A 24,251-nucleotide genomic window follows, 5' to 3' on the forward strand; every position below is an offset into this window, starting at 1 on the left:
AATGGTGCAATGCACATTTACATGCAAGTATCTGTTCGAGTCCCTTTTTTATTTTTTGGAATACCCATGGGAGTGAATTTGCTAGGTCATATCATAACTCTATTTAACTTTCTTACAGAACTGCTCATCTGTTCTCCAGCGCCTATACTTGTTTACATTCCAACCGGCAATGAAGGTTCCAATTTCTCTGCATCCTCATCAATGTTTTTCTTTTCTCCTTTTTAAAATATTATAGCCATTGTAGTAGGTGTGAAGTGGGTATCTCATTTTGAGGGTTTTGTTTGTTTGTTTGCATTTCCCCAATGATTGATGATGTGACACATCTTACCATGTGTTAAGGGGACATCCATGTGTCTTCTTTGGAGAAACTTAAGTCCTCTGCCCATTTTTAAAGTGGATTTTTTGTTTTTTCGACGTTGATGTGTAGGAGTTCTTGATAAATTCTGAACATTAAATCCTTCTAAGATATATGATGTGTAAATATTTTCTTCCATTCTGTAGTTTGTCTTTTCTCACTCTCTTGAAAATGTCCTTCGATGCATGAAAGTTTTTTTATTTTGATCAAGTCCACTTTATCTCTTTTTTCTTTTGTTGTTTGACTGCAGTGTTTTAAACTCCCTAATGCATGATACAAAACAATCACTTACCAGAGTTATCTAACATGTGCTAGTTGGGGCTGGAGCCACCTTGAATTCCCACTTCAGTTCTCACATTGGTATAAGGAATGGTTTGTAGCTGTTTTTATATTTTTCCAGACTCCAGGAGGAGGGCTTCCTGCCAGTTTTCCCTCAAATTGAGTGGAAGCCTTGTCACATCTCATCAGTGAAAAGACTTGCTCATTGCGAGGGCTGATTATTTCTCTGATGTGTGAATCTTAAGCTGATGAATATCAAGAGGAAAATGTAAACCCTTCTGCCACACCGCAGTAGAGGAAGCCATAACTGCCTAACCCACAGAAACAAATATATTCCACTGCAGCCCAAGAGCTGTGCGCTGGCACCTGCATACAGGCTGGAGACAAGATGGTCAGCTGGGGGAAAGGGCAGCACCCCCCACCCCCATGCTAACCACCAAATGAGAGTATTGGCTGCTGCAGCACTCCCGGATCTGCAGACTAGAAACTGCTTAAGGCCTCGCACCATCCACTCACTGGCCGCATCGAACTGGAATCAAGCTGGGATGCAGCACAGGCTGCTTCCAGGTGCTCCCAGAGGGGTGGAGGCTCTGTGGAGGCACAGAAGAGGCACCGAGGCACTCACCTCCCTCTCCATGGCCTCTGACAATTTTCTGTACATTCCCAAGGTCTTCTCTCTCCTCTCCACAACAAAACTGGAGCTAACAATTAAAGCAGGTCCTCACATCTGTCTAAATTTACTGATTTAGGTAACAAAACCTGCAGACCTCAGAGACTGTGAATTTGGAGAAGTGACTTTAAGAACCGAGATGCCGGTTGTTATTACCCTGGAAGAAGGGGTGGGAAGAGGAGTCTCTGCAGACAGAGAGTGGACTTGGCATTTGAATAAATGAGATCAACAGCCCAATTACGAAACGCCATTATTTATCCTTTCCAGGATAGAAAGGGCAAACATTTCATACTAATCGAAGGAGAAATTCTTTTGCAAAGTGGGTCATTTTTCTTTTCCAGGTTCTATAGAGCTGGTTCATGCTAGGAATTAATAAATACCACATAACAAAATGTTGTTGAAAATGGCATCTCTTCAAAAAGATGTGATCACCACTATTCTTTCAACCGAAAAAGATTCTAATGCGAAATATCTCTAATGTAAGTGCATATGTTCACAAAAGTGAGCCAGTACAAAAATAAAATGTTTGACATAAATGTGATTTGTCTTTCTAAAATTGAATGGTAGAATAGTGACATTTTATTATTATTTGCATTAATTATAAAAGCATCCTAGTTTTGCTATTATTTCACATTTTTTCCTAAATGGGAAAATAATTTTTCCATCTTTTGTTATTAATAATTCATTGAATTAATGTGGGATGTTTTGCATAGAGCAATTACAGTTTATTTTCTTCCTAATTTTTTTATAACAAAATATCCCCATTTTACAGGCAAGACACCTGGCTCAAAGAAAGAAATTAAATTATTAGCCTAAATTATAGCTGCCATTTTTGATGTTTAAATTGTGCCGAAGTTTACATGCAGTATCTCACTTAATTCTCCCAATAGACACAGTCTGGGGTTTGTCTCAATTTGTAGGTGAGAAAACCAAGTTTTAGAAACGTGCCTTTCTGAGACCTTTGGCTGCCAAGGGAGGATGGCAGCTGAGCTGGGTTTGCAGGAGTCTACGTGTGTCTCTGCTGTTGGAGATGCTCACAGGAGTTTCCAGATGACGGGATTCACCTGTGATCCTCTGAATCTTCCCCCTTGAACTCTGTGCTTTCTGTACACATCAGGAAGCTCAGGATGATCCCTTTGTTCCCCATCAAAAAGGGCCACAGCTGACACCCCTACAGCAGAAACACATGTTAACAAGAGAGAAGCGAAGAACATTTATTACACTCACATGTGTTCATGGAGGTCATGGGAAGTGTGAACTCAGAGAGGGTCCAGATGGCTGAGGCCCGAATGCCCTCCTCACAGAGAGAAGGAGTGGGGTTGCTCAGGCCGGTACTCCAGGGAGGGTGCGTGGGAGTGAAGGTTGTCTCGGCTGCAGATGAAGTCTCCCAGGTAACCTCTGGGAGCTGCCCTCAGAAGAGCAGGGGGATAGTCTGGGCTTGGTGGCCGCCTCCAGTCTCTTCTCTGGAGGTTGATCTTTCCCGGCTGTTTAATGAGATCCCTGGGGAGGCAGTGTTACGACAGTTGCATTTCCTTTGAAAGAAGCTTTCTCAGTCAAATAAGGAGACTCCAGAGAGCTTCTCCCTGCACGTGGGAGAGAAACAAGACAAGGCTGGAGGGACCTTGATTCTGAGGCAGCTTCTGGGGCCTTCAGCACATCCATGTGCCAGGCTTCAGGGAGCCACCTGCTGAGACCCAACAATGCTCTTTTTGTTTCCTAATTTTTATCGCTTTTTTTTTTTTTTAGAGATAGGGCCTTACTCTGTTGCCCAGGCTGGAGTGCAGTGGCACAGTCATAGCTCACTGCAGGCTCAGATTCCTGGGCTCAAGCCATCCTCCTACCTCAGCCTCCCAAAGCACTGGGATTACAGCTGTGCATCACCTCACCCAGCCTGTTTTATTTTCTTTTAATGAACAACATGCTGTAGCCTGGGACTTAGGTAATTCAGACTCTGGAAAAGATATTTTCCTTTAATATTTACAAGCTTCTTGAGGACCTAATTACTGCAAATCAGAGCCTTCCTAGCAAGTCTTCTGTGAAGACCTCGGGGCAGGGATCTCACTCCTTAGACAAGGCCGGTTTCTTGCTCCTGGCTTGTTATGAATTATGTTATGGATTACATTTGTCTCTTGAGTGTCCTACATTTCAAATAGCTCCCACTCTCTAGGACAGCAGCAGCTTCCCCTTACTGGGATTGTTAATTTGGGAAGCAGGACATGCATAGGAAGAGTGGACTCTCACTCTTCCCCCTGTTCTGGTCACACCTGGCCCAGCAGCCCTGCCGATAGGACCACCCCTCCACCCTGCCTGGCACTGGAACTCCTGAGAGCCCCCCACATCTAAGGATGTCTCTGGAGGCAGGAAGCCTCAGTCCCAGGGAGGGTAGAGGGCAGGCTCACCCTGACCACGGTGCAGAGCTGACTGTGGTCTCAGTCCCCATCTCCAGCTCTGATGTCCAGACTTGCTCAAGCAGGAAGTCCTGTTTGCTCTGCACATCCCACCCAACCTCTCCAGTGCCGAATTCCAGGGGCAGCCAGGACATGAACTGGAGGGGCAAGCTCCCTCCAACGCAGGCTTCAGCATTCACAACTAGAGGAAGATGAAGAGGATGGCAACAGGAAATCGAATGCTGCCAAATACTTAAAGGTTTATTCTGAGCCAACAGAGTGACTGCGACCTGGGGACACACAGTCTCCTGAGGTCCCAAGAAGATGCACCTGAGGCAGTCGGGTTGCAGTTTGGTTTCATTCATACATTTCAGGCTGACAGAATCGCAGGTGAATCGTAAGTCAGTGCATGGAGGATGTGCACTGGTTCAGCCTGAAAAGGTGGGTATCTCCAAGTGGGGGCTTACAAGTCATAGGTGTGTTTTGGGGATTCTTTAGCTGACAGTTGGTTGAAAGAGCTAAGCTTTGTCTAAAGACTTGAGGTCAGTGGGAAGGAACACTGAAGTTAAGATGAGGGCATCTGCGTCCACCATGTCATGCTATACCAGAGTCAGGGTGGAAAGTCAACCACATCATATGGATTAATTTAAAAAACAATCTGTTCAAGGGGATTTTATGGTTTGTAGGGCACAAGTCCCCAGGCCCTTTAGAAAGGAATTTGGGAAAGAGGAAAAAAAAGGTCAGAGCTCAGTCCTCAGGGAACAGGAAGGTGAAGCCCTTCTGGTCCCAGCACTAACCCTACCCAGGCATCACCATAACAAGTAGGGGGCTTTGGGTCCTTGAGTAAGAAGATCAAGACTTGAGAGGGGTTAGAGCTCCAGCAGGGCAGGGTCCAATAGCCTCCTGACCAGCCTGTGGGTCTTCCTGGTGTTAAGGCTCAGCCCATGAAAACCAAGGAGCCCTCTGGCAAGTCAGACCCCAGCTGACCCTCACCAGCCCTGCCCAGAGGCTAGGACCATCATCAAACCACGGCAAAATTGGTTTTGAAAGCACTGGTTTACAACCACTGGTTCTTAAAGACCACAACATCATTTCTCACTGCCTGTTCCTCTCTGTCACTCTGAAGTCCCCATCTCTCTCCTTGTCCTGTCAGGCCTTTGTCTGGCTCCCATCGCTGTATGTGTGAACCTGTATTTCATTCCTTTCTCTCCTTGGCCAAGGCCATGTGAGTTCAGCATTAAGGAGTCTGAATGGCTGCATCTCGCCCATCCCTGGGAAGAGAAAACTAGCTCAGAGGAGTCAGCTATGTGAGGTTTGCAGAATTTATCAGTCCCAGGGAGACGTGAATTTGGGGCTGCAGTCCTGCACTCCCACACATGCAGCCTTGCCTGGGGCAGCTGTTTAAAGGCATTGTGCCCCTGCCCTGCTGCCTCACCCATCATCTTCATGTTCCTGGAATTTGTGATACAAAGAACAAAGCATAGCCAATCAATCAGTAGCTTATGGTATTTAATTTAGATTTTGGGTAAACAACTCAGAAACTGCCTCTTTTTTTTTTCTTAAGGTCCATTTATAACTGTAGCTTTTTGGAGTGTATATTCAGGACAATTTAAATCTGTGTTCCAGGTTGCAACTCTCAAACTTGGCTCAAACAAAGTCTCCACATGTATTAATTTAGCCTCAGCTTCTTGCTTTAGGTTGACATTCCTATGGCAACAGCCACTGGACCCTGCCTGGAGCACAGCATGCCCTTAAATGCAAGTGTGCATGAATAATTTGTAAACCAAAAATAAAATTCTAAAGCCCCCCAGCCATCTGAATGGACTTCCTCCTCAGCCAGGGATTTCTTAAAATTCAACCTGAAAGACTGGTTCAGGCCATGATAGGAAACAAGTGTTGGGTGTGCCTCATGATGCCTCTCTGGCATTAACGTCAACATATTCTTTAAGTCTGAAAACAAACATTTTACAACCTATTCTCTAAAGCCTACTACCTTAAAGCTTCCTCTGCAAATAAGAACTGTGGTCTCCACAATCCTTTATCTTAACCCAGACATTCCTTTCTATTGATCCCAGGTCTTTATGTTCACTCAACCAATTGTCAACCAGAAAATTTTTCAGTCTACTTCTAAGCTGGAAGTCCTTGCTTGTAGTTGTCCCACCTTTCTGAACCAAACCAATGTATTTCTTAAATGTATTTGATTGAAGTCTCCTGTCTTCCTAAAGTGTGTAAAATCAAGCTGTGCCCTAACCACGTTGGGAACATGTTCCCAGGACCTCCTGAGGGTGGTGTCACAGGCCATGGCCACTCATATTTGACTGAGAATAAATCTCTTCAAATATTTTACAGAGTTTGACTCTTTTCATTAACAAATTGTTGTACAGTTGAACAGAAATCAGCTTAAACTAATACTTGTGCTTCTAGCTTTCTTACTTGGTGTATTTCTAATGAATTATTTTCTTTAAAAATAATCTTGTTCAGCCCAATGGGTTCTTCTTGCCTGATGCACAAAAAAGCCAATACAATGAGACAGAATGTGTTACAGCAGAGAAAGAGTTTAATTATTGCAAGGCACCTGAGCAGGAGGAGACAGGATGTACTTCTCAAATCTTCCCTACGATGAATTCAGAGGCTAGGATTTTAAAGGATAGTCTTCCGGCAAGGGGCTAGATAATGGGAAATGCCAATTGGCTGGGTTGGGGATGAAACCACAGGGGTGACAGGGATGTCCAAACTGTCTTTGTGCACTGAATCATTTCCTGGTTGGGGGTCACTGGTCCAGGTGGCATCAGTTGTTCTACTAAAATATAAGGTCTGAAAAAATATCTCAAACACCAGTCTTAGTCTTTACAATAGTGATGTTATCTATGGAGGCAATTAGGGAAGTTACAGGTCTTGTGAGCACCAGCTACGTGACTCCTGAGCAGCAAGCAAGTTAAGAAACAATGACTAGTTATGATTTACCTATGCACAGCTCTTAGCAGAATTCAGGTTCCTACCATAATTCTAACCTTGTTGGCCCTTCATTAGTTATACAAAGGCAGTTTTGGTCCTCGAACAAGAACGGGTAGCTTTGGGAAGGGGCTGTTATCATCCTTGCTTTAAGGTTAATCTAGAAGCTAAATTCCTGTGTTCTGAGCTGGGCCTGTGCCCAGGCATGAACAAGGCCATCAGCTTGTGAGGTTAGAAGCAAGGTGGGGTCACTTATGCTACTTTTCTCACCTTCATAAGTTTCACAAAGGCAGTTTCAATCTCTCTTGTATGTTAAGTGCCATCCAGATGCCAGGGACTGTGCTGGGTACTGTTTATGCATGATTGCATTAATCAGTACCAAGCCCTGGGACACAAACAGCGTAATTATCCTCGGTTTGTTCATCGTGAACCTGGGGATGAGTGTAAGTATCTTGCTTAGGGTAAAATAATTATTAAACATAGAATCAAAGTTAAGCTTAAGTCATCTAAGACTCACAGCCTGCCCAGACTCAGGTCTTGTCAACATTTGGAAATGATTATTTCTAAAATAATGAATTATAAGCTTTTTGGAGGGGATAACTTATAATGTCTGTTTAAAATTTTAATGTTTTTAAATTAAAATTTTATAAACAACAACAACAAAAGAAGTGTGCCCATTTAGGAAATCGGATGGCCTCAGTCTCCTGGCCTTGCTATCACCCCCCCAGTACCTTCTACATTTCAGACATTGCATCCCCCTCCCTGCGATGCCTATTAGGGTAATTATGGTTTTGTAATGTGTGGTGATTCCTCAGAAAAGAGTCAAGGGATCCGACTCTGCAGAGGGAGAAGGTGGTTCTTCCTGGAAAGTGGAACTTGGATGTAACCACATTAGTTCCTGCTGGGCTTTGGTCGAATTAATTTCAAGCCTTTGAAAGAGGAGGGAAAGTGTCACTGTGTGAATGGAGGTCTGGAAGGAGGTTGCCCTGCAACACAGCTGGCCCTGATACACGTGCAAACGTGTTCTCTGCCTCTTAGAAAAGCTACCAGATTGCCCATTTATTTATGATTATCCATTGTACTAATCTGTATGGTGCTTCTTGCAGGAGTTTGGCAATTTATAAATCACAGATTTTTCCAGCAAGGACAGCCGGATGCTGTTTCTGCACATGTGCTTTGACACATAAGCACACAGTCATTTGCTGGCATTGATGACTTGAGTGAAGGCTGAGGTTTTGGCTCAGAGAAACATGATGAATGTTGATGATGGAAAGGGGACAGTGATTGTAAGAGGTGTATTTTATTAAATGAGAAAATAGAAGCATAAATGCCAACATGCTTCCAAAAAAGATATATGAAGTTTTTTCTGCTATCATGATTGGAAAAGAAAAAGAAAAGAAAGAAAAGCCCTATGGGCTATAATGACTAGCCTTACGAAAGCAAATGATATTGTGAGTGAATGGGGACATGATTGACTTGAATTGATGCCTGATTTTCATATTTTTGTTAATTATTTGTAAGACAAAATTATCAGAAAATGTCTTCCCCATTCCTTAATATGTTTATTACTACTTTTACTCTCAATATCAAGTTTGGAATGGGTAAAATCCTACACCATCTCCGCACGAAATTGACCTGGTTCGGCCGATAAGTGGAGGAGTTATTTATCTTTGTCAGAACTTGGAAATTTCCAAATAAAATATTTACACAAGCAGAAGAAAGCAGGCCCGCAGTTCTCTTAATTTCCTTGCTTTCCCTCTCGTAGTATATGTCTACCTGACTCTGGAGCAATGGTAAATTGCAAGGACTACGCTTTGTGAAAACAGCTTTCCAAAGAGCAGGGATTCATCTTTAAAACATGTCTCTGGAGGCACAGGAAGAGGCAAGAGTGATGGATTCAGAGTTGTTTGCACAAGTCAGATGTTTTTTAACCTTCTGGCAAGATAATAATGCTGAGGGTATAAATAACATTGATGAAGATATAATTCCATTATTTGCTGAAGGGGAAAAGGTGGTTTAAAAACCTAAGTTGAAGAAACACCAAGGAAAGTATCCCAGGAGGTAAACCCCGGAGTAACCTGTCGCGATGACAGAGAACACTGCCAAGGAAGGTAGATCTTTGAATCTAACCCAATGAATCTGAACGGGTAGAAGAAAGAGGGCACTTGACCCAACAACTTCCAAACAAGTGTGGAGGCGCACGGGATGTGAACGGAGCCCTCTGTTCTCATCTACCCACTCGGCCGCGTCCAGCCGAGCTCCACAGCCTGGGTTTGTTTCTCTCTCATCAGCTGTTTCTGCCATTCTGGGGGGAAAGCACCTGCTCATTTACACTGTTTGCCGTTGAAGCCTTCATCCTACTGCTCTGAAGTGTCTCTGACCTGGTTGTTCCAGGAACGCCAGCCCCTATGGTGGAATGCTCGCCCCACCCTCTCTGCCAGCCCATGAGGCAGCTTCCTCCTCACTGACCTGCCCTCTGGCATGCCCTCACCCTCCCTGGACTCCTGCAGCCCCTCCTGAGGGAAAGTCCTGTACTCACTCTTTCCCTCATGTCTCAGGATGGACAGCTGTCCTCACCCCATAGACACGATTTGGTGTTTCCCAGCCGACCGGGAGATCCCTGGCCCTGCAGAGTGGTACCAGCAGTGCACAGCCCCACAGGGTGACCATTGCTTTCTAACTCACTACACTCGTGCCTCGGTTCCTGCCTTCTTCTGGAACCTCCTCCACCCACACCATGCCTAACTGTAAAAATCATTTACTCCTCCAAGGTGCAATGAAAATGACAAGTTACAACCAAAGCCATCTTCTGCTCAATCCTCCTGGCACCTTTAGCTTCCTGACTGTGTTTGGGGTACCTGCCTCTCCTCTCCTCCCCTCTGCTCCTTTCAACTGGGATGCCAGCCCCTCTGCCTCCTGAGCTTCTTTGGACTGGGATGCAGGCCCCTCTGCCCGCCAAGCTCCTGGGCACGGTGAGGCTGGGCCTGTGCAGGCCTCTTCCTAGCAGCTGGGCCCCATGTCAGGTTTGAGCACACAGTTCAGCAACCCTGCGAATGTAAACTCAGTGGGTCAGGGTGGAGCCTGAGATTCTGCCTGTCCAACAGCCTCCCAGGAAATGCTGTGTCTGCAGGACCACTCGCCATAAAGCTTATGAGTTTATTCTTGGGCGTTTTGTAATATGGCGACCTCATAGTGTCAAGGTTCTGAAATCTTCAATGAGCGAAACAGCTGGTCCCATTAGGCTAAGGATCAGATTCTACTTCAAGTGCCAGTCTTGCAATACATTGGCCTTGTCACCTTGCACAGGTTATTTAAATATCTGTTTTCTCATTTGAAAAATGAGGACTGTATCACCTACATTTTATTTTACCTTAGCTTTGAGGCTAAGGATGCCTTATTAATTTGACAAAGATAGTTTGGTGAAAATAGCGATGTCTGTTGGGTGTTGATGTTGTACTGGAAACCTTACCCTTCTCATCAGCCACCTCATTCAGTCACCACAGCAGTTCTGGGGGCTCAGTGGGGTCCTGCCTCACAAAGACATCACCTCCGAGCTGCACAGCTGCCCAGTGTGCTCCTATGCTGCGTCTAGCTCACACCCACCCAGAAACCCACGTGGTGTATTTTCAGAAAAATTTCCAGCCACTATACAAAACCACTGGGAACTTGAAACTGGCTGTGGTGGGAGCACATACACCTCAGCAGTGAGCAAGGGCTGCATATCAGGCCCCCTCCATCCCCAGGACAGCCAGGTCACCTGCACACCACCTCCCGCCCACAGAATCAGTGGGCGGAAGGAGCACGACCTGAGCTCCAGGGTGTGCTCATATGTGAGGGCTCCAGCCTCATCGTATAAACATAAGGAAGTGCCTGGGGCCCTGGCTTGGGCTGTCTGCAGCACCGCAAGTGTGGAATTGAGTTCCGGGGTGTGGCTGTTCCTGGTGATTGTTGCATTTCATCCTATACTTCTTGGGCTTTTTCTAAGGCAAGCTACAAAGCATCCTCACTTATTCCAGGTATTCATTCATGCATTGAACAACCATCTCTTTCGAGTCTAGCTTTGAGGGCCAAGTCCCCACAGCCACCTCCTTGAATTCATGGGGCCGTCAGTGGCAGAGGAGTGGCCTGCCGTGAAAGGCAGCCTGTGTTCGGATTGCTGTGGCCCAGTGGAAACGGTTCTCTTCAATGCTGATTGACTTCACCTTTGCCCCCTTTCCCATAGGGCCGTTAGGTAATGATTGGGAAAACTAAGAACCCAGGATGGCTGCTCATTGGAGGGGCCAGTCATCTCACTGACACTTTGTGACAAATGTCCAGCAGTTTGTGCACTGAGACGGAAAAATGGACCATGCCATAAGGAGGTGTGATTTCCACTGGAGGAGATTGATTGAGGACATTGGGTAATACTAGCATTTATATGTTGATTGAAAGTGTCACTCTGGTGATAGATGGGGCATGCCTGCACGTAAAGAGTGGGAAAAAAAAAATGTTTTCTCTGGTGATGGGTGACCTCACCATTCACATTTTGACAAGCACAGGTTAGAGCCTCATGGCATCCTAAAAGTTTTACCTAATTAGGGAAAAATTCAGGGTGTTAAAGCACTCAACTGTTGAAAACTGTGCCAAGATGTGGGTCATATTTAAAATCATTGTTTCAGCCACCATTAAATATTAAAAGACTTTATAAAAATCTAAGGCATTAGGACAGATCTATTGCAGAGGAAAATGACAGGGCTGTAGGAGTTAGGTGTGGGGGAAGTGGAAGACCCGGGCTGGAGCTCAGGGACTGGCTGTTCCAAGGCAGAGAGGCTGCCTGAGTTCCCTGAGCCTCTGCGTTCTCATCTGTGAAGTGGATACGTTTCCATGGGGGAAGTGGAAGACCCCGGACTGGAGCTCAGGGACTGGGTGTTCCGTGGCAGAGTGGCTGCCTGAGTTCCCTGAGCCTCTGCGTTCTCATCTGTAAAGTGGATATCGTTTCCACCTGAAGGGTGTCGCACATTGCGAACGCAATGGGCTGGAGTGACGTGTGAGAAGAGAATACTTTGGGACTTTACAGCAGATTAAAATCTTATTTTTTCAAGGTTGGTAAATATCTCTGGGTAGACGTTTCACAGGCAATGGGGTCTAAGAGCCGGGCGGAAGTTCTTCCTGTGTCACACAACATCGGTTTGACTTCAGGCTTCTGTGGCCTCGATTTCTTCATGTGTAAAACAGGGAATGTATTGTCAGCTTGAAGTGTTGTTACAAGACTAAGTAAAATAACATGAACAGGCCCCTGGCCAAGCCCTACAACACATTTCACACAGTGGTTCTTATTCTTCATGTCTCAACGTTAGTGCCATTTATGCCTTTGACTGTGTGACCTGGGAAATCACGTAATCTTTCTGGTTTTCATATTTGTTTATGTGTGGTAACAAGCACATGACATGAGATTTACTCTCTTAAGTATTTAGGTAAAGAGTTCAGCCGTGTTAACTACATCCCCGTTGCTGTGCAGCTGATCCCTGCACCCCTTTATCTCACATGACTGAAACTGCACCCGTGGAACGGCAAGTCCTGTGTCCCCAGCTCCTGCCCCTGGCAGCCCCATGCTACTCTCCCTTCTGAGAGACTGACCCTGTTAGATTCCGTATATAAGGGAGATAATGCAGTGTTTGTTCTGCTGTGACTGGCTTATTTCACTTATCACCATGTCTTCCAGCTTCATCCATGTCGCTGTCAACAATAACAGGGTATCCTTTTTTGAGGTTGAATAACGTACCTGCATACACCATACTTCCTTATCCATTCTTGCTATTGACTGACGTTTAGGCTCTTTCCCTATCCTGGCTATTGTGAGTAGTGCTGTAATGAACAGGGGAGTGCAGGTCTCTCTTGGAGATACTGATTCCATTTTCCTTGGATGCATTCCTAGACATGGGATTGCTGAGTCATCTCGTGGTTCCATTTTAATTTTTTTGAGAAACCCCTATACTATTCATAGTGGCTGCACCAATTTACCTTTCCACCCACAATGTTCAAGGGTTGCAGCTTCTCCACGTCATTGTCAACACGGTATTTTCTATGTGGATGTGTGTTTTTACGGCAGTCTTCCTGATGGATGTGAGGTAGTGTCTCAGTGTGGTTTTGATTTGCATTTCCCTAATGATTGGTGATGTGAATGCTTTTTCATGTTTGCTGGCCACTTGGATGTCATTTTTAGAGAAATGTCTATTCAAGTCCCTTGCGTATTTTGAAAATCAGGTTGGTTGTTTTTTACTGTTGAGTTGTAGGAGTTATTTATACATTTTGGACATTAACCCCTGATTAGATACGGTTTGTAAGTATTTTCTCCTGTACCATAGGTTGCATTTTCACTCTTCTGATTGTTTCTTCTGTTGTGCAGAAGGGTTCAGCTGACGTGGTCCCAAATGTCTACTTTTGCTTTTGTTGCCTGTGGTTATGGTGTCATATCCATGAAAATCAGTGCCAAGATCAATGTGATGAATCTTTCCCACTGTTTTCTTCTAGAAATTTTATAGTTTCAGGTCTTATGTTTAAGTTTTTAATCAATTTTGAGTTGATTTTTCTGTATGGTGTAAGATAAAGGTCCAGTTTTATTCATTTGCTTCTGAATATCCAGTTTTCACAGCACTATTTGTTGAAGAGACTGACCTTTCCCCACTGTGTGGCATTAGCCCTTTGTGGAAGATCACCTGACAATGTAGGTATAAGTATATTTCTGAGCTCTCTATTCTGTTCCATTGGTTTATATGTCTGTCTTTAGTACCATACCATTGATTACTGTGGCTTTGTAATATGTTTTAGAGTAAGGAAGTGAGTTGCCTCCAACTTTGTTCTTTCTCAACATTGCCCTGGCTATTCAGGATTTTTTGTGGTTTCAGATAGATTTTAGGATTTTTTTCTATGTCTGTAAAAATGCCTTTGAGATTTTGATGGATATTGCATTGAATCTATAGATCACTTTGAGTAGTATACACATTTTAACAATATTAAGACTTACAGTTCATTAACGTGGTTTTTTTTTATTTACTTGTGTCTTTAATTTCTTGCAACAGTGCATTATAGTTTTTGGTGTACAAGTCTTTTTGCCTCCTTGGTTCAGTTTATTCTTAAGTATTTTACTTGTTTTGATGCTATTGCAAGTGGGTTTTTTTTTCTTAATGTCTATTTTGGATCGTCTGTTGTTAGTGTGTACAAATGCACCTTTTTTGTGTGTATCAATTTTGTCTTCTGAAATTTTGCTGAATTTTGTTTATTCTAACTTTTTAGTGGAATCTTTAGGGTTATCTACGTATAAGATTACGTTTCTACAGAGATAGTTTTATGTCTTCATTTTCCAATTTGAATGTCCTTTATTTCTTTTCTTGACCAATTCCTCTGGCTAGGATGTCTAGCACTGTGTTGAACAGAAGGGGCAAGAGTGGGTATAATCTTAGAGAAAAAGATTTCAGCCTCTCACCATAGAGTATGATGTTAGTTATGGACTTTTGACGTAGGGCCTTTGTTACATTCAGGCAATTTTCTTCTATTCCTACTTTTTATTATTTTTATAATGAAAGACTGTTGAGTTTTGTTGAATGCTTTTCATGAGTCTTAAAATCATGTGATTTTTATCCCTACGTCCCAGGGATAAATTCCACATATTTGTAGTATATGATCCTTTTAATGTGCTATTGAATTCAGTTGACTAGTAGTGCCTTTGATTGCTTTATTATAAGGGTAATTTGGCCTTACATAATGAGTTTGGAAGTGTTCTGTCCTCTTCAGTTTTTGAAAGAATTTGACAAAGATTGGTGTGAATTTTTCTTTAATGTTTGGTAGAATTCCCCAGTGGAGCCATCTCTTCCGCATTTTTCTTTTGTTGGAATGTTTTTGATTACTGATTCACTCTCCTTCCTAGTTAGTGGTATGCTTAGATTGTCTGTTTCTTCATGATTGCCTGGTAGGTTGTATGTTTCTAGGAATTTATCCATTTTTTTCTAGGTTATCTAATTTGTTGGTATATAATTGTTCACAGTAGTCTCATAGTTGTTTTTTTCTTCTGTGGTATCATTTATGTCTTCTCTCATTTCTGACTTTGAGTTTTCTCTATTTTTTCTTAGTTATATTAGTGAGCTTGAACTTCTATTTTAAATAAAATACCATAGTGTAAACAACAGACATTTATTTCTTATACTTTTGGACACTATAAAGTCAAAGATCAAGGTGCTGGTAGATTGTTCCTGAGGATGGATTTCTTTCTCTGTTGCAGATGTTCACTTTTTTTCTGTGTCCTCACATGCAGAGAGAGTGAGCACTCAGGTCTCCTTTCCTCTGCTTACAAAGATTCTAATTCCAATAGTGGACCCCATCCTCATGCCGTCATCTGAATCTGATTATCTCCCAAAGGTCTTACTCCAAGTATGATTTTACTGTAGTTTAGGACATCAGCATATGAACTTTGGGTGAACAAAACATTCAGTCCGTAACACTAGTCTAGTTAAATATTGTTCATCTTTTCAAAAACCAACTCTTAGTTTTATTGAGTCTTGCTATTGTTTTTATGTTCTCTCTTTCATTTAGTTCTGCTCCAATCTTTATGTTTTTTGTACTAACTTTGACCTTAGTTTGATCTTCCTATCTAGTTTCTTAAGGCATAAAGTTATTTGGTTTATCTGAAATCTTTTTCAACATAGGTGTTTACCACCAGAAACTTCCCTCTTGGCACTGTTTTTGCTGCATCCCACAAATTTATTTATGCTATATTTTTGTTTTGGTTTGTCTCAAGATATTTTCTAGTATCCCTCTTGATTTCTTCTTTGATCCATTGGTTCCCCAAGAGTGTGTTGTTTAATTTCCACATTTTTGTGATTTTTCGAATTTTCCTTCTGTTATTGATTTCTAGCTTTATGCTTTTATAGTTGAAAAGGATACTAGGTGTGATGTCAGTCTTCTTATATTTGTTAATATGTGACTTGAAGTCTATGGCCTATCCTGGAGGATGCTCCTGTACACATTTGAGAAGCTTGTGTTTTCTACTGCTGTTAGATGGAATGTTCTGTATACCTGTTCAGTCTATAGTGTTGTTCAAACTTGTTTTCTCATTGTTCTTCTATCTGGTTGATCTAATCCTTATTAAAAGGGTGATACTGAACTCTGCTCCTATTGTTGTGTTGTTGTCTGCTTCTACCTTCAGTTTTGTCAATGTTTGTTTCATACACAGGTTGAATATCCCTTATCCCAAATGCTTTGGAACAGAAGTATTTCATTTTCAAAATTTTTTTGGATTTTTGAATATTTGTATATCCATAATGACATATCTTGGAGATAGGACCCAAATCTAAACACAAAATATATTTGTTTCATATATACCAAATACACATTGCTTGAAGATAATTATATATAGTATTTTTAAAATTTTGTATATGAAACATAGTTTGTGTTCACTGAACTATCAGAAAGCAAAGGTGTCAGGTGTGGAGTTTCCTACCTGAGGTATCATATCAGTGCTCAAAAAGATTTAGATCTTGAAGCATTTCAGATTTCAGATTTTTTGATTATGGATGCTCAACCTTTATTTAGGTGTTCTGATGTTGGGTGCATATTTATTTACAGTTGTTCTATCTTCCTGGTGGATTGATTCTGTTTTCATTATAAAATATTTTTCTTTGTCTCTTGTAACAATTTCTAACTTAAAGTCTATTTTGTCTAAGTACAGCCACCCTGCCCTTTTGTTTGCATGGGATATTTTATTCCATCTCTTCACTTTTGGCCTATGTGTGTCTCGAAATCTAAAGTGAGTCTCTTGTACACAACATATAGTTGGGTCTCAATGTTTTTGTTGTTGTCTATTTCACCACTCTAATTTCTGTCGATAGAGAAGCTGAGACTCAAAAATAATATTATTTATCAGCACATATGATGGCTTTTTACATGCTGGGAAAGATGACTGCTTTTACACAACATCAATATCCTTAAATTGTGAACTTCTATTTAGGTTCTAGTCCACCAATAAACCCATTGTCATTTTTAGTTATGTGCTTCCATAAACTAATCTTTATTTTATTTCTTTGCATGTTTTTTCTCTTTCATTAGAATGCTGCCTTTCTATAGTAACATTGAGAAGCATTTTACTTTGTCCATATCTTCTTTCCATTTAACAATATTACCAAAAACAAGCAAACAAAGAAACTAAAGCTCAATTTATTCAACCAAAAATGGCTATTTATCTTCATTTCTTTACATTTATGGGCACAGAACACATTCTTTCCCATTTTTCCCATAGAAAAAAAAGTACATTAAATTATTGAAAGAAGTTATCTGTATTCATTTTCTATCGATGCTTAACAAATTAACACAAATATAGTAGACTAGAGACACACATTTATCGTCTTACAGTTCTCTAAGAACTTGTCTCTTAGGGCTAAAATCAAGGTGTTGGCTGCTTTCTCCTGCAGCCTCTTGGGGACAGTCTGTTTTCTTGGCTTTCCCAGCATCTGGAGGCTTTGCCCTTGTGCTCTGAGCTCACCTGTGCCAGAAAGCTCCAGCCACAGCAGCTTTGGAAGCATGCCTCCCTCTCTGCCCTCAGGGTGGAGGATCTTGTATGAAGCCTGGATCACCAGCCCAGCCTGTTCAGGAGAGCTCCCTCTGGGGTGTGTTCCTTCCAGCAGCACAGCTTAGAAGGAAGGTATGGGGTGGAGGTTCAAAAGGATCAAGATATTTTTATTTCCAGAAGGTTATTGGGCTCTTTATGCACTGCCACCTGCTGCAACAAGTGAGGGGAAGCTCCTTGCCTTTTCTATCTCCCTTATATTTGTGTGACTAAAAGAAGCTACTCTAGTGTTTTTAATTTCCTTTTCTTAAAAAAAAAAAAAAAGAAAAAGTCTGTCCCTGGGGGATTTTCTTTCCTTCTCACTCAGACAGAAGCAGCAAACGTACGGTGTCTGATTTCACCCCCCCACATCAAGCATCATACACAGATGAGCAAACCCTTCACTCAGGAAAGGGATGAGTGATTTTTCTTTCAGTATTTGTAGAGATGGAGTCTCTAAATAAGAGAGCAGTGTCTGCTTGGCCTGCCATTGGAGCCAGATTCTGCATAACAGTTCCAATCACCTGCGTGTCCCAGTGGTTTTCCAGTTCCAGTCACCTGCGTGTCCCAGTGGTTTTCTGTCTTACTTAAGAGAGTTCTTTTGGAGATCCCACCCACAGGTTCTGACCTTATGGAATATTCAAAGCTGATGCAGTCCCCAGCGCTGTCTCTTCCATTCCACTAGCGTCCATCAACTCAGTCAGCTCAGATACAGCCCTGAGCAGTAAACTGGGTCCTTGGGGCCTTGGTCCAAGCCTCAGTGCTTTTTCTAGCTTTGCCTTCTGTGCCTCAGCCATTGGATTCAGATTCTATTGTCCTATCTGTGGGGGCCAAAGTGAAACTTTAAATAAATGTGTAAACATCTTTTATTTGTAACAGCCTGTGACATTTTGATTGCATCATTCTCCACCAACAATAAGAAAATTTACATTATAATGATTTGTCCCATTGAGTGTGCAGCACGAAATTCTCATGGAATTTAATAAATGGTCATCAAGTTGCCCCAGTTAAAAAAAAAGCTCACAGAATTTTGAAAACCAAAGCATGGCAAATCACTCTTGGAGATGGTGCAATTAACACAGTGAGGTGGCTGAGAAGTTCCACAGTAGCAAAAGTATCCCGCTTTCTTCAACCTACTTTTCTCCAAATCTATGCATACAAAGAGTGTTTAAAAAATATAACTTATTACTATCAAACACATTTTGGGAAATGCTGCTGTGTTGATACCATCACATTTCAGTAGAACTTCTGTGAAAGTCATCAACACTGAGCATTTCAATAGAACTTCCATGAAGGTTACCAAGGCTGAGCATTTCAGTAGCACTTCCATGAAGGTCACCAATGCTGAGCATTTCAATAGAACTTCCATGAGAGTCACCGACACTGAGCATTTCAGTAGAACTTCCATGAAAGTCACCAATGCTGAGCATTTCAGTAGAACTTCCATGAAGGTCACTGACACTGAGCATTTCAGTAGAACTTCCATGAAGGTCACTGACACTGAGCATTTCAGTAGAACTTCCGTGAAGGTCACTGAGATGCTGAGCATTTCAGTAGAACTTCCATGAAAGTCACTGATGCTGAGCATTTCAGTAGAACTTCCAGGAAGGTCACTGACACTGAGCATTTCAATAGAACTTCTGTGAAAGTCACCAACGCTGAGCGTTTCAGTAGAACTTCCATGAAAGCCACCAAGATGCTGAGCATTTCAGTAGAACTTCCATGAAAGTCACCAAGATGCTGAGCATTTCAGTAGAACTTCCATGAAAGTCACGACACTGAGCATTTCAGTAGAACTTCCATGAAGGTCACCAATGCTGAGCATTTCAGTAGCACTTCCATGAAGGTCACCAACACTGAGCATTTCAGTAGAACTTCCATGAAGGTCACCAATGCTGAGCATTTCAGTAGCACTTCCATGAGAGTCACCAACACTGAGCATTTCAGTAGAACTTCCGTGAAAGTCACCGACACTGAGCATTTCAGTAGAACTTCCATGAAAGTCACCGATGCTGAGCATTTCAGTAGAACTTCCATGAAGGTCACTGACACTAAGCATTTCAGTAGAACTTCCGTGAAGGTCACCGAGATGCTGAGCATTTCAGTAGAACTTCCCTGAAAGTCACTGATGCTGAGCATTTCAGTAGAACTTCCAGGAAGGTCACTGACACTGAGCATTTCAGTAGAACTTCGGTGAAAGTCACCAACGCTGAGCGTTTCAGTAGAACTTCCATGAAAGTCACCGACGCTGAGCATTTCAGCAGAACTTCCATGAAGGTCACCAATGCTGAGCATTTCAGTAGAACTTCCATGAAAGTCACCGACACTGAGCATTTCAGTAGAACTTCCATGAGAGTCACCGACGCTGAGCATTTCAGTAGAACTTCCATGAAAGTCACGGATTCCGAGATGGAATGACTCCTGTGAAACCCTCACAAAATGGACCCCCCCCCCATGAAAGAGGAACCATGAATATTTTCCTGATAACAAGAAGTACCACAAAAGACCCTAGCAACACCACAACCTGCACAAAGACCACTGCAACCTTGTGCAAAGACAAGTCTTCTATGAGGACGCAAGCTCCCCTTGCTATTGATCCTTGTAGCCAAGAGTAACGTTTCAAAACAACTTCTGTAACCTCCTCACTTTGCCTTTAAGCTTCCCTGAATCCCAGCCTCTCTGGATATCCCTAAAATTTCTTATAGCACATATGTCCCAGCTTGCAATTGCCTACGTAGTCCCAAATAAACTTTGGGAGAGCCTCTCTCTGCCATTGTATTAGGCTGACCCTCCCTAACCCAACGTATTGGACTGTTCATTCCACACTGTTTACTGCACGTAGAGCCAGCAGGTGCCCCTTCCTCTGCAAGTGGAAACACATCAGCCCATGACTGACACCTGACACGTGAACACGGGTGAGGAGTGCAGGGAGGGATCCATACAGGGCGTCCCCGGCTTAGAACTCAACACAAGTATTTTGTTCAAACAAAATGTCAAAATGTGACTTTGATCAGCTCTAGTTACAAATATATAATTCAAGATAGTCTTGCTGGTAATACTTGTGTAGAAAATTAACCAGACCAGAGATATCATGACTCAGCTTTTGGCTGAATTGAAGATGTTCAGTGAAATGCCCACAGGATGCCTGTTTATTCAGTATCTGGATCATGACATAATGGACCGAGTATTGTTTCATAAGCTTTAATTTCATTCCTGGCTTTCAATACTACTTATTGAGTTTTAGTGTGGAGTTTAGTGGTGTGACCGATTTCACTGCTAGCTAGTAATTTTTTTTCTTTTTTTTTTTTGAAACAGTTTCACTCTTGTTGCCCAGGCTGGAGTGCAATGGCACAATCTCGGCTCACTGCAACCTCCGCCTCCTGGGTTCAAGTGATTCTTGTGCCTCAGCCTCCCAAGTAGCTGTGATTACAGGCACCTGCCACCATGCCCGGCTAATTTTTTGATTTTTTTTTTTTTTTTTGGTAGGGACGGCATTTCACCATGTTGGCCAGGCTGGTGTCAAACTCCTGACCTCAGGTGATCCATCCACCTCGGCCTCCCAAAGTGCTGGGATTACAGGCGTGATCCACCATGCCCAGCCATTGCTAGTACTTTCAAAGATTATGCAGTGTAACTTCAACTTACGATACCAAAAATTATTGATGTTGTTTTGAATGTGTGCATTATTACTGCTAGCTGTTTGGCTTCTTATTTCTGTGCATTGTGCTATTATTGGATACATCTTGGGAGGTTGTAAAGCAATTTTCAATTTCTATGTATAAAACCAAAACCCTGGCTGGGCGCGGTGGCTCATGCCTGTAATCCCAGCACTTTGGGAGGCTGGTACAGGTGGATCACGAGATCAGGAGATCGAGACCATCCTGGCTAACACGTGAAACCCTGTCTCTACTAAAAATACAAAACAAAATTAGCCGGGCATGGTGGCGGGCGCCTGTAGTCCCAGCTACTCAGGAGGCCAAGATGGGAGGATCACGAGGTCAGGAGACCGAGACCATCCTGGCTAACATGGTGAAACCCCGTCTCTACTAAAAATACAAAAAAAAAAAAAAAATTAGCCGGGCGTGGTGGCAGGCACCTGTAGTCCCAGCTACTCAGGAGGCTGAGGCAGGAGAATGGCATGAACCCAGGAGGCGGAGCTTGCAGTGAGCCGAGATTGTGCCACTGCACTCCAGCCTGGGCAACAGAGCGAGATTCTGTCTCGAAAAAATAAACCCCAAACCCTGAAGCATGAATGGTATGGTCATTATGGCTGTTTTTCTCCAAAAGTCCCTTCAAAAGCTCAGTAATTGCTATTTGGAAACACACATTGAATTACGACATGTGCTGAGTTTGCAAGAACCCTGTGTTTCTTCTAGAAAGCTACTTGGTTTTTTTCCTCTAACAGGGATAAGTCAAAACGAATAAAAGATTTTGAGTACAGTCTCACGCTTTGGGTATGACTGGTGAATCCAGCTTGAATTAAAGTTTAACACAAGGGCTGGGCAGGCCCTGGGTTCCACCCACGACCACAGTGAGGGATGCTGGTTACCAAGTGTAATGACACTTTATGAAACTACCTAAAGACTATGAAGCTTTGACAGGAGAATACACCTCAACATCTTGAACATTTTGCTCATCACAATTTGAAATGATCAAAATAATTAGTGTTGTAGCTGTCAATGTTGAGTCATTCACATGCAAAGGAAGGAACTTAATTCAAATTGGAATAAAGGAAAGGTGAAGCCTTTGGTTGCAGTCACCAGGAGGTTGGGGGCAGTTCCCAGCATGTTGGTACCCAACGTCCCCCAGTGTTCTTTGTGTGTCCCCGCATGGGGTGTTCCTCTGTGTTGAATTCCTCTTCCGGCAGGCTGGCTCGCTGGTTCTCCTCTTGGCGTTAGTGGTATTGGAACAAGCTTCAGGTATTCACTTCTCCCAGCTGGTCACGCCAAAGTAGGCATCTTGGCCTCCCTCTCCCTGTCATCTGTACCAAGCTGCCACTGGGCTCTGGCTGGTCCACCTGGGTCCTATACCTACTGCAAGAGGGGAGCAGTTTCTAAAAGAAAGGCATGCAGAGAGGACCAGGAAGAGGCCAAGGGGACTTCATGCTGTCAGGGAAGTTTGAAGTCATTTTTGAGATGTCACGTCATTGAGTTATAAAGAAAAGCGGCTCCGAAAAGCTGAGATGGATGTTATTGGGGAGGGAGGGCTTTACACGGTGATGTGTGACCTCCAATCCTGCCTGGGGCCCCATTCTCCACCCCCTCATTCTGCGATGGAATGAAAATACCAAGATCCTGCCTTTTGAGAGCTTAAGGGAGCATGTCTGTGGAACTGACAGGCCTTAGCGTTGCTGTTCTTCTTGAAAGTGATTTATCTTTCTTTCTGGTGTCATCTCAGCAGTTTAGAATATGCTAGAATTTTGGCGAGATTTAGCAAATAGGATGTCAATTAACAGTCACCTTAAAAGAAATTTTGTTTTCTTCATTGTATTGAATTTTGTTATGCGAACAAAGAAGAGAGACAATATTAGAAGAATGCACTTAGACCTTCTTTTCTACCGACAGAATGGGGGTGGCAGGACGGCAAGATTCGTATTTTACCATCGAAAACAGGAAGATGATTTTTCCCCAGTAACTGAATAACTTCTAAAAACAGTTTCTTTAACTTCTGTGTCAGCTTTGGGGTTCACTGTGGACTTTTCTGTTGATTTAACACGGGGACTTTTTGTGGAGCAGTTTGTGGAGAGAAGATGAATCTTTTGTGGGTCATTTTTGCTTTTACAGGACATGTAGGGTCTGTAATATGCGGAGGTAAGGATCCAGGAGTTTGTTTCAGTTTTTTTATTGGAGGGAGGTAGGGGCATAACCATCTCTCTAGGAAACTCTCCCTGGGGCACCCTTTCCTGCCCTCCTGTAGCCATGGGGACAGGGTGGGTGAACAAGGCCCCTCCTCGCTCCCCGCCGTGCTGTGCGCACCGCCTACTCTGCGCCACACAGCAGGCGCCGTTCCTCCCAAGCGCGGCCTTGGCATGAAGCCCACACGCACCCATACAGAAGGCGCGGAGGCCTGAGACACAACGGCTAGTTCTGCCAACTCACACAGCACAGGGGTCTGCCGCGACGGGATCCACATCACAAAATCACCACAGGTGCTGGGCAGGTGGGGAAGACTGAGTCCTGGCCCGGATTACCGGGTCTGAAATCAAGACCCATCACTAAAGATGCAAAATAAAGGAAGTGAGTATTAGCCCCCGTTCGGTGCAAGAAAACAAGTAAGTTATATTCTCAGCGTTGTAATAAAAAATACCCGGTATATTCATGTTTATAACCAATTTGGATCATGTTACTCTGCCTTTTACTTTAAACCATACGTATTTCCTGTGTATTATTACTTTTTTGGAGGGACTTTCTTGGAGTTGACAAGGTCCAAGCTTTGTTAAATATTTTTGTAACGTGCTCTTCCAACAATTATAATAAACACTTGATCTGATTTTCTCCTCCAGGAACTCGAGTTCCAGGACCTGACAGCTGTCCTACACTGCATCCATTCCTTCATAGCAGCCAAGGTGGCCTCCGTGGACCCCGGCTTCATGGACAGTCAGAGTCTTGCCAGAAAATACATGTACAGCAGCTAAAGGTTGTTTCTGTTGAGTGCTGAAAAATTAAATTATTTTCGTAAGAAATGATTCTTTCCTGCACAGTATTGTAACTTTGTGTTGTTTTATAATGAGACTATAGTTGTGATACCAATAGAACATGTCACTAGTTTCCAAAGACGGGTCCTCCTTGTTAAATCTGACATAGGGGATGCCTGGTCCCCTCTTCCCACGAGTCTCCCCCCAGTGAGGAGCCCCAGCGTCCCCCACACAAGTCTGTGGCTCGGACTCCAGTCCACCTGATGCAGTTCATGCCCCTAGCCCGCATCCCAGCAGCATGAGAACCATGTGGGCATTGCACTCGCCACTTCCCACGTTGGCAAAACCCAGATTTATTTTTATAAAATATGTCATCGAAAATTCTGAGCAAGTGCCACGTT

The 24,251-nt window shown here is 43.1% G+C and overlaps 1 protein-coding gene across 1 annotated transcript in view; it reads left to right on the plus strand.

Annotated features, from left to right (window-relative positions):
- SNTG2 (syntrophin gamma 2) overlaps positions 1 to 23,989 on the plus strand; it is a 384,592-nt gene extending 360,603 nt beyond the window's left edge. Inside the window, exon 17 of the mRNA XM_030800009.1 lies at positions 23,719 to 23,989. Coding sequence (XP_030655869.1) covers positions 23,719 to 23,850 — 132 coding nt within the window. The 3' untranslated portion in view covers positions 23,851 to 23,989. The remainder of the gene's footprint in view (positions 1 to 23,718) is intronic.
- Positions 23,990 to 24,251: the final 262 nt, after the last annotated feature.

This window comes from Nomascus leucogenys, chromosome 19 (assembly GCF_006542625.1).
Source record: "Nomascus leucogenys isolate Asia chromosome 19, Asia_NLE_v1, whole genome shotgun sequence".
Taxonomy (NCBI): domain Eukaryota; kingdom Metazoa; phylum Chordata; class Mammalia; order Primates; family Hylobatidae; genus Nomascus; species Nomascus leucogenys.